An 8724-nucleotide genomic window follows, 5' to 3' on the forward strand; every position below is an offset into this window, starting at 1 on the left:
TTTGTCTGGCGCACTTATATACAATCAAAAACGCGCGTGTAGCACGCACTAGCGTCTTCGCGAATCTTCTAGACACTCATTACGTGTTACCAGCGTCACGTGACTTCCGCTGTTGTAACAATAATGCTAGTGTAAACGATGTTATTACTACCCCTTTAAGTTAGCTTTTTTTTACAGCAATTTGGTGTTCCTTTGAAAAGCTTAAATTCAGGGTGAAACAGGAATTACCAATATTATGTATGAAATGAAGGGGTAAAAAAAATCAATCCACATAATATTAAGTTTTACTACACACATTCATAAAATACACGAAAATTCAGACAGGGGAAAATGTCACAAAACAAGTAATAAAAAACATTTTGTAAATGTAAAATGATGTAGGAATGGCAGTACTAAAAAGAATGCAAACAGGAAATAGGAATGATACAGCTATATATAGATCATCCTTACATGGCTTTTAATATTAAAATTAAAAATGCACGAGTATAAAATGGCTTCGAGGTCGGTCAATTCGACCTTAATGATGGATGTTGGTTAACTGCTCAACCGCGGGGGCAAAACTTATGTAAGGAACATACCTACGAAGTTTAAGCAAAATATTTTATCAGACCTGTTAGAAAATAAAGTAATGAGGGAATAGTGTTAAAGCATATTTTCACAGTACAATTAAACATAAATAATTTTGTTATGACAAAATGTTGAAAAAATTGTTTTTGTGGTTTTTAATACCCAAGTGCTGTCCTTGCTTATCCTTGTGTGATTTGACAACCAGAAAATAACATAAGTAAAGAGCATCTAGATTGCCACGTCTGGCAAGCTTACTTACCAAATGTGTCAAGCCGATTTATGTGTGTGCCTATGTATGTATTAAATAGGTAATTTAATTTGGAATAGTAAAATTTTAATATTTAAAGTGTTAAATTACAAAATCTGCCTAGTTATGCAACAGGTCTTGAGGCTAACATATGCGTGTCTATTATTTCTTTATTGTTACTTTCACTAACAGTATTGGTTAGAATGTTTAACGTATCTAATTTTATTACTTTTAATTCTTATTTTTATATTTTTTCATTATAAAGATTTGTTTTTGCATTTTTAGCTTATATATATTATGACTAACCTAAATCTCCTGAGCTGACCGAATCTCGTGTTATTATTGGGATTACTGCCGAAAATATCTTCACCAACAGTACATTCTAACCTTTATAATAAGAACGTAAGAAAAGCATACTTAATTAACTATACTCATTAGCAGTTTGATTTTTATTTTCATTCTAAGTAGATAGCTTGTTCTGATCTTAAGCTAATATTATTTAACAGACGTTAATTTCAACACTAATCACAGGCAGGTAGGTATATGAGCACAATGCTGCTAAGTTTTGTATTGTTAAGTTTGTTTTAAATATTCACTCACCATGCTACAAAAGTTCCGCAACGTTAGCATTGCATTGTTAGTATAAATGTATTAAATCAAGTTATCATAATTCAATCAGCTCAAAAGTCGTAATGATTTCGAAACATTTGACTGACCTCTATAAGAAGAGCATAGTCCATTTGTCATCATCACAGGCTCTTCAGGTAAAAGAACTTTTGGCAATTATGCTGACGTCAAATTATTGTTTAAGTTCAGTGTGACTTTCTACTCTTACGTTTAAACGTTATACAGTGGTGAAAAGTTAGTCATCAAAAGGTCAATATCGAATGCATGTGAATCAAAATATATAAGCAAACAACAGTTAAATCTCACTAAAATGTCACAACGAAACAGATAACTTGTACTCTTTAAACACGTAGAGTTATCGACATGATATAAATTTGTAAATATTGCTAACATAAAAACACTATTACCAGTGTATTATTTCTGACAGCATATCTCAATACTTGTTAATTCAGTAGATATAGGAGTTTTATCACTAGGGTTGTCATCTCTTTAAATCTTGGTATTTCTTAGTGTCCTGAAGAAAAAACTGCTTCGTTATTAAAATGTCACTCAGCTTAATGTTATTTTATGACAGTGGTCTGGGTACCACTGGTGGTGCGTGAGGATCTATCACGTGGTTCGAGGGCTGGTCCAAAACCCGAGTAACTGACGGGCAACGCCACGGCCGAGGCCATAGAAGACAACAAGCCAGAATCCACATCCCCACCACTCGCGTGACGTCACACAACCAGACTTCCAACGCCATTCTTCCCTTTATTATTTAATCTGATAAGATTTCTTTTTGCAGTGACAAGCGAAAAAGGGTGTGGTAGGTGGTTCACAGGGTCTTTTTGACCCACCAAAGTAGTCCGAAAATTAAAAAGTTTGAGAACCACTACTCTATGATATATCATTTGTCAGTTGTATAAATTCGTATGCCCAGGCTTGTGTTGTAGAATCATTCCTTTGTTCATGAGTATTATTGTAACAAATCGAGCTTGATCAGCTATTATATTTTTGATCCTCGCTTGTGTGTGGCTCACTTGTCGCGTGCGTACTGTGATAGAATATAATCAGCGATGATACGGGATACCACAAATATTCAAACGATAAACTTCAGTTAACTCCAATAAACTAAGTATTATCATACCCTCTACGACGATCGGAAAATTTGTACCGTCTTTATATAGCAAACCTGAATACTAGTCTTTTCTTTATTTTAGACATTAGTGTTTGTATATTTTACACACATGCTCATATTGCTAGTTACTCTTAATTATGTTTATATTGCTTTGTAAAATGTGTTTCAGATCTAAAGAATTTACGGCTAGGACATTTTTTTTACTTCAATTTGATGTAAATATCATCCCTACAATTACAGAGAACCAAGAAAGGTGATCCTAAGCAAGGTCTCGACAGGTCTAGGGTTCAACATTATCGGCGGGGAGAAAGACGAAGGTATTTTTGTTTCATGTATCTTAACAGGTGGCGCTGCTGATCTTAACGGTGAACTGAAACAGGGTGACCAGATATTATCGGTAAGTCACCATAATGCAGAAGTGAAAATATAGAAATTATTGTTTTTGCTTGACAGAAGTTGGGTTTTTAAACGACACCTTCGAAGACACCGTGTTACAGAATTTTTATTTCTCTTTGCGAGATGTATAAATCATCAAGATTACATTGTTAATTTGTAATTAGAACAGGACAGTCAGTAAAGGTATTCATTTTACATTTGTGATAAATATATATTCTGATCAATGAAGGACAGGGGAAAGTTGTAAAGGCCGCAAAAATATCTATGCATTGCTCTTTTACTCCTAATAATTTGAGAATTTATTTTAGGGATATAGAAGTATATCTATTTTTGCATACATTTGATGACATTTTTAACACCCTTGTATATGCCCTCATCATCAGATCCAAATACAATGTATTGAGACAGCATATTTTAATACCTTAATAGAAAATGGGCAAATCTTTACTTGTTATAAACTCTTGCCATAAACCGTTTGTATACATCTCAAGAAGTAGAGTGATATTTTCTTGTAGGGCAGGTCTAAGTGTAACGAGCTTTCGGAGTCTATAATTTCTGACCTTCAGGTGGTGTTCCAAAACCTCCTAGAAAGTGTCTTTTGTATTAAGGCCTTGACTTTGGCTGGACAAAGATAAATCTTGGATGTCATTTGCCTAAAATTATTGTTGTATCTTGCTTAAGAAGATATGCTCTTACCTGTAAAATTCCATTGAATTAGGCAGTGCAGCATTGTCCACGATGCCACAGTACAACAAGACATTCGTGGTTCTCTTAAATGTCATCAGTGGTCGAAGATGAAACGGGCCTGCACCATTGCACAACTCATATTACTCTTCACAGTTAGAGGAGTATAGTCGTATCTTAACCATTCTGTAGGATACTGCAGTGCCTAGACTCACCCATTTAAATACTCAAATGATTAATAGGATGTAAGTTTCACATGCTGATTTACTATTGGCCATTAGCCGAGTCTTGATGCCACATCATAATTAGAGTTGACTTCTTACATTCACACCTGTGATTTGGTAAGTGACTTCTGTTCTGTAGTTTGTGTTTAAAATCCAGCAGCACTGAACTCTGCACAGAATGAATGTACTGGCCTGCAGTACTGAGCTAATATTAAGATCCTGGATGATGTATTTAATGACATATGTGCAATTTTTTCGAAACATGCTTTTAAAGTTTAGTACTTTTTATGTAATGAAACATATATTTCGATATCTAAAATACACTGTAGAAAGACATTTAGTAAGAAAGTAAAACATGAAATGGAAATACAGCTGAAAAATGACGACTTCGAGGTAGAAATGTTGAAACATACTGCTTATTATGGAATTACTTCATGATTATATGAGAATTGGGAAACTAATGCTATTCTTCATTATGATTTGTCTGTTTGTCGACAGTACTTATCGTCAATTTGTATGTAAAAGGATATAGAACACATCAAAAATAAGTTGTTGAAATCTTCGTAACATAGAAATTGAATTAGAACGAATTTTGTCAGATGTTTTACATATATTTGCCTGTCAAACTCTCAGTTATCCTCTTTATATCGTTTATTTACTTGTTTTTAAAACAATATAATTCTAAAAAAAAATTGTTCGAGTTCCTTGTAATTTTTTTAAAATTTTCAAACATTTTTAATATCACTATCGGCAATTTATTACCTAAATGCTTTTTACAGAACACGTACCAAGTACATTTTTTACTGATCTAAAATATTATATTACTTAATAAATGTTTCATGCCAGAAATGTAATTGTTTTATCATAATGTGATGTTTTTTATTTTTAACTAGTAGATGTTCTAAGTAATTAATTAAATAGACATTATATGTGTATGCTTTAAATGTCTATGTATATAACAAATAGTGGGTGTGTGTGTATTTTACGTTTTCAGTCACATTACTAAGCTTATTTGCATCCAGAAGTAGTTTATAAACATTACAAATTTGTTATTGATACGAAAGTACGAAGTATCTGGTAATGAACAGACAATTTAAAACTGACGTTTCAAGGTAACAAACATAATAAATTAGGAAAAAGAAATGAGCTTGACAGGTTTTATCCCGACGCAGTGTTGCTGTATCATTTATATAAAGGAAGCACTCGGACAATATTACTTAAAAACAACAAGAACCCTTTCTCATCGTTCTTCCGGAAAGATAACCAAAAAATGTGCTGTATGATTGCATTTGTTTTACCACCTTGACTGCACAGTATACGTGGGATGGTACCAAAGAAGCTGGATGAAAATTATAACTTGAAGAACATGCTTTTGACGTTGTGTTTAATTTTTTGTAGAATTTTAGATCATACTCTTAGCGTCACTCGTACACAAAATGATGAACAAGAACGAATAAACAAAACGTATAAAATATCAGCATAAACATTTCGTTAAACTAAGAGCCTTGCTTTGTGGAAACGTCGTTGATAAAGAGATTGGATTATTATGTCTGTGGCATAGGTAAATGGGGTGGAGATGAGGCACGCGACGCACGAAGAAGCAGCGGCGAAGTTAAAAGGGTCAGAGCAATCTGTCAGCATGGTAGTGCAGTATAGACCAGAAGGTAAGTTAACGAATTACTTCTTTCCTTTTAAAGCCTCTGTCTTTGGTCTAAGCAGGATCTTAAAACGTTTCACGGAATATGTCGTCTTATAAACTTATATACGCACATTTTATGTATCAGGAATCCAATCAGTAATTGTAATTTTAAACTTGACACCGGATACTCATTTTGGTCATTATATTATTATTTTTCCTTTTATGATATGCTGTTGGCTATCTCTTATTAGTTTCTATAATCAATCCTTGTAAGTTCTATTCTCTTATTTAACACAGAAATATACGTACAATAAAGTAGATAAACCGAGAAAATATGTGATTACTATTTAAAATAGTTTATTACACCAAATATACTATATCATTCTTTCTGTCCATTATCACGCCTGTTTGTCCACTTTGTTGGCGTATCTCAGTTCTAGTCGTCAGAACAATAGAGTTGTGAGAAATGCATTTGAAGTTTGCGTTCATGACTTAAAAGGCTTCCTCGCACTAGTGTGTTTATTTTCTAGAATTGTTTTCGATGTTAAGATATGGCTTCAATTTAGTTATAGGTTTTGTAAAGCGTGGACGAAAAAAATATATATATATAAAAGTGATGTTGGTAACTTTGGCTTCAGCTATATATTTTCTATATATGCGAGATATTTTAATACAATGAAAACCTCTAAAGTTCTAATAGTGTTTAAGAGCGAAATTTACGACAAGCAAATATCTGATCAATTTCATATCTTCTACCACGTATTGTCAAACCGTCACTGGATACTTTCGTCATCACAGAAAATTACGTGCGCTATTGAACGTTTTCTGATTGAGTTTTGAATAAATTACAACAAGTTATTTTCAATTTGCCTTCACAATACCTTAATCAAACCATAATAATATTGAAATAATTTTGAACCGAATAAGCACAGCGTAATATAATTTATCTCAGTTTCGTTTGTTTGTTTGTGTGTTTTTGAATTTCGCACAAAGCTACACGAGGGCTATCTGCGCTAGCCGTCCCTAATTTAGCAGTGTAAGACTAGAGGGAAGGCAGCTAGTCATCACCACCCACCGCCAACTCTTGGGCTACTCTTTTATCAACGAATAGTGGGATTGACCGTCATATTATAACGCCCCCACGGCTGAAAGGGCGAGCATGTTTGGTGTGACGGGGATTCGAACCCGCGACCCGCAGATTGCGAGTCGAGTGACGTAACCACCTGGCCATGCCGGGCCTCTCAGTTTCCCGCACACACATATATTAATTCTATAGGCAACAACTACGGTAAGAAACCGTTATTTTTGTTTCTTGTGTTATTCATATTCTTGTGTAATAAACAAACCATCGTGTATAGACGCGTAGGTTGTAACTGTATTAACGGACAGATTTTTTCATAAAATCATTATAATGGCGATGTATTTCCAGATGTATAAAACATGGAAACTTATATAATCTGTTCAGTAAAGGGCACTTGTTGAAATGTCGTCACTTTCTTCTTCTGTTAAAGTGTTTTCTTTTCTAAGTCACTGTGGTTTATGTTACAATGGTACTAAAACATATTTAACATTATAACGCTAAGAAAATTATTCATCGCTGGTAATTGTTGATGGCAAAACATGGCCATAAAGAAGTTACGTGGCAAACAAAGGAGTAGGAAGTGTTATGATAAGAACATTTATCTTACATTGGAGTTTATCTACATTGGAGTAAGATTATCTTACAATCTTGTTTTACTTTAAGCTCAAACTAAATAGAACAAAGGGTTATTTGAGTGTCTTATAAACCAAAACATAGTCCATTTTCAAAAACCTTTTTAATTACGTGTGTAGAAATATTCAAAATTAACATCCTTTGTATTTTATTTAGTTATGCAGTAATGATATCAATTATTTATGGCATTAATTATTGTGATTTTGAGATATTACTATTTATGATCTACGCGTTAAGATTATTTGTTGACTTATTAGACTTACAACTTCAGGATGGTTATGAATAAAATTAGGTCATCTTCAGAATATTTGTGGATATTTACATTTGCCTAGTTTGAATAAAAAAGTATTAAAATGATAATCGTTATTCATACTATGCTACTGAAAATAGTAGAGAAAAAAAGGAACCGAGACTGTAAGCTGTTTTTTCGAATAGATAATGTTTAACTTGAATAATTATGAATCACGTTGTATCTTGTATAACCCTCAATGTATCAGTGATAAATCTGAAGGCTTATAATGTCAAAAACCAGGTTTTGATATCCGTGGTGGTCACAGCACAGATAGCCCACTGTGTAGCTTTGTGCTTAACAACAAATGAATAAGTATCATGTTATTCTTGTATACTATTGTTACGTCTCTGGTCGTTTGTTAATTTTTTGTAGAAATTCTTTCCGAGAAACTTCAGCGATACAAGTCCTTTCTTAAATAAAACTAGTTTATTCTTTCTCAATTCAAACACCAACATTGCTGGAGTGTATCCAGTGGCTTCATGCTCTACTGTTCTATAGGTCATCAACAGTGGAGGGAGTAAGACATCCCAGTCATCTTGGCGGCTATTACAAAACTTTGCCAATTCCTGTCCCAGTGTCCAGTTGTATTTTTCTACCATCCCACCAGACTGTGGGTGAAGTGGCGTTGTTCTGGTGTTTTGTATGCCAAACAACTTGCAGCATTCATGGAACACAGCTGATTCAAAGTTACGGCCTTGATCTGAATTCAGTTATTATGGCATACCAAATCTGAAGAAGAAATCACTAATAGCCGAAGCTACAGTTGTAGCTTCCTGATTTGGTATTGCATATGACTCAAGCCACTTGGTGAAATAATCCATCGCCACACAAATGTACCTGTTTTCAGCACGAGTTTGGGGCAAAGGACCAGCAATGTCAATGGCCACTCTTTCCATTGGTGCGGCAACTTGATATAACTTCATTGGAGCACGTCCCTTATTCTTGGGTCCCCTTTTAGTGCAACATGTCCTGCACCATTCTTCCACATCTTGCCTCTCTGTCGTAGGTGACTCAATGTCTTCTTAACTCTGAGATGGCCTCCTGTTAAACTATCATGGGATTGATGCAGCACAACTTCCCGTAACTTACTCGGTATAACTGTTTGCCAGGTCGTCACTTCCCATCTCCGGAGAAGAATACCATATTCAAGCTTCAACTGGTCTCATTGTGCCCAATAGTTCTTTGTCACAGGGCTTAAGCTAGACACCTTCTCC

The 8724-nt window shown here is 34.3% G+C and overlaps 1 protein-coding gene across 2 annotated transcripts in view; it reads left to right on the forward strand.

Annotated features, from left to right (window-relative positions):
• Window positions 1-8724, forward strand: part of LOC106465346 (disks large homolog 1-like) — a 112492-nt gene that overhangs the window by 25448 nt on the left and 78320 nt on the right. For both annotated transcript variants that reach the window (XM_022393208.1, XM_022393209.1), the window contains exons 6-7: window positions 2802-2958; window positions 5427-5529. In XM_022393208.1, coding sequence (XP_022248916.1) covers window positions 2802-2958; window positions 5427-5529 — 260 coding nt within the window. The remainder of the gene's footprint in view (window positions 1-2801; window positions 2959-5426; window positions 5530-8724) is intronic.

The sequence above is a fragment of the Limulus polyphemus genome, unplaced genomic scaffold, assembly GCF_000517525.1.
Source record: "Limulus polyphemus unplaced genomic scaffold, Limulus_polyphemus-2.1.2 Scaffold1916, whole genome shotgun sequence".
NCBI lineage: Eukaryota > Metazoa > Arthropoda > Merostomata > Xiphosura > Limulidae > Limulus > Limulus polyphemus.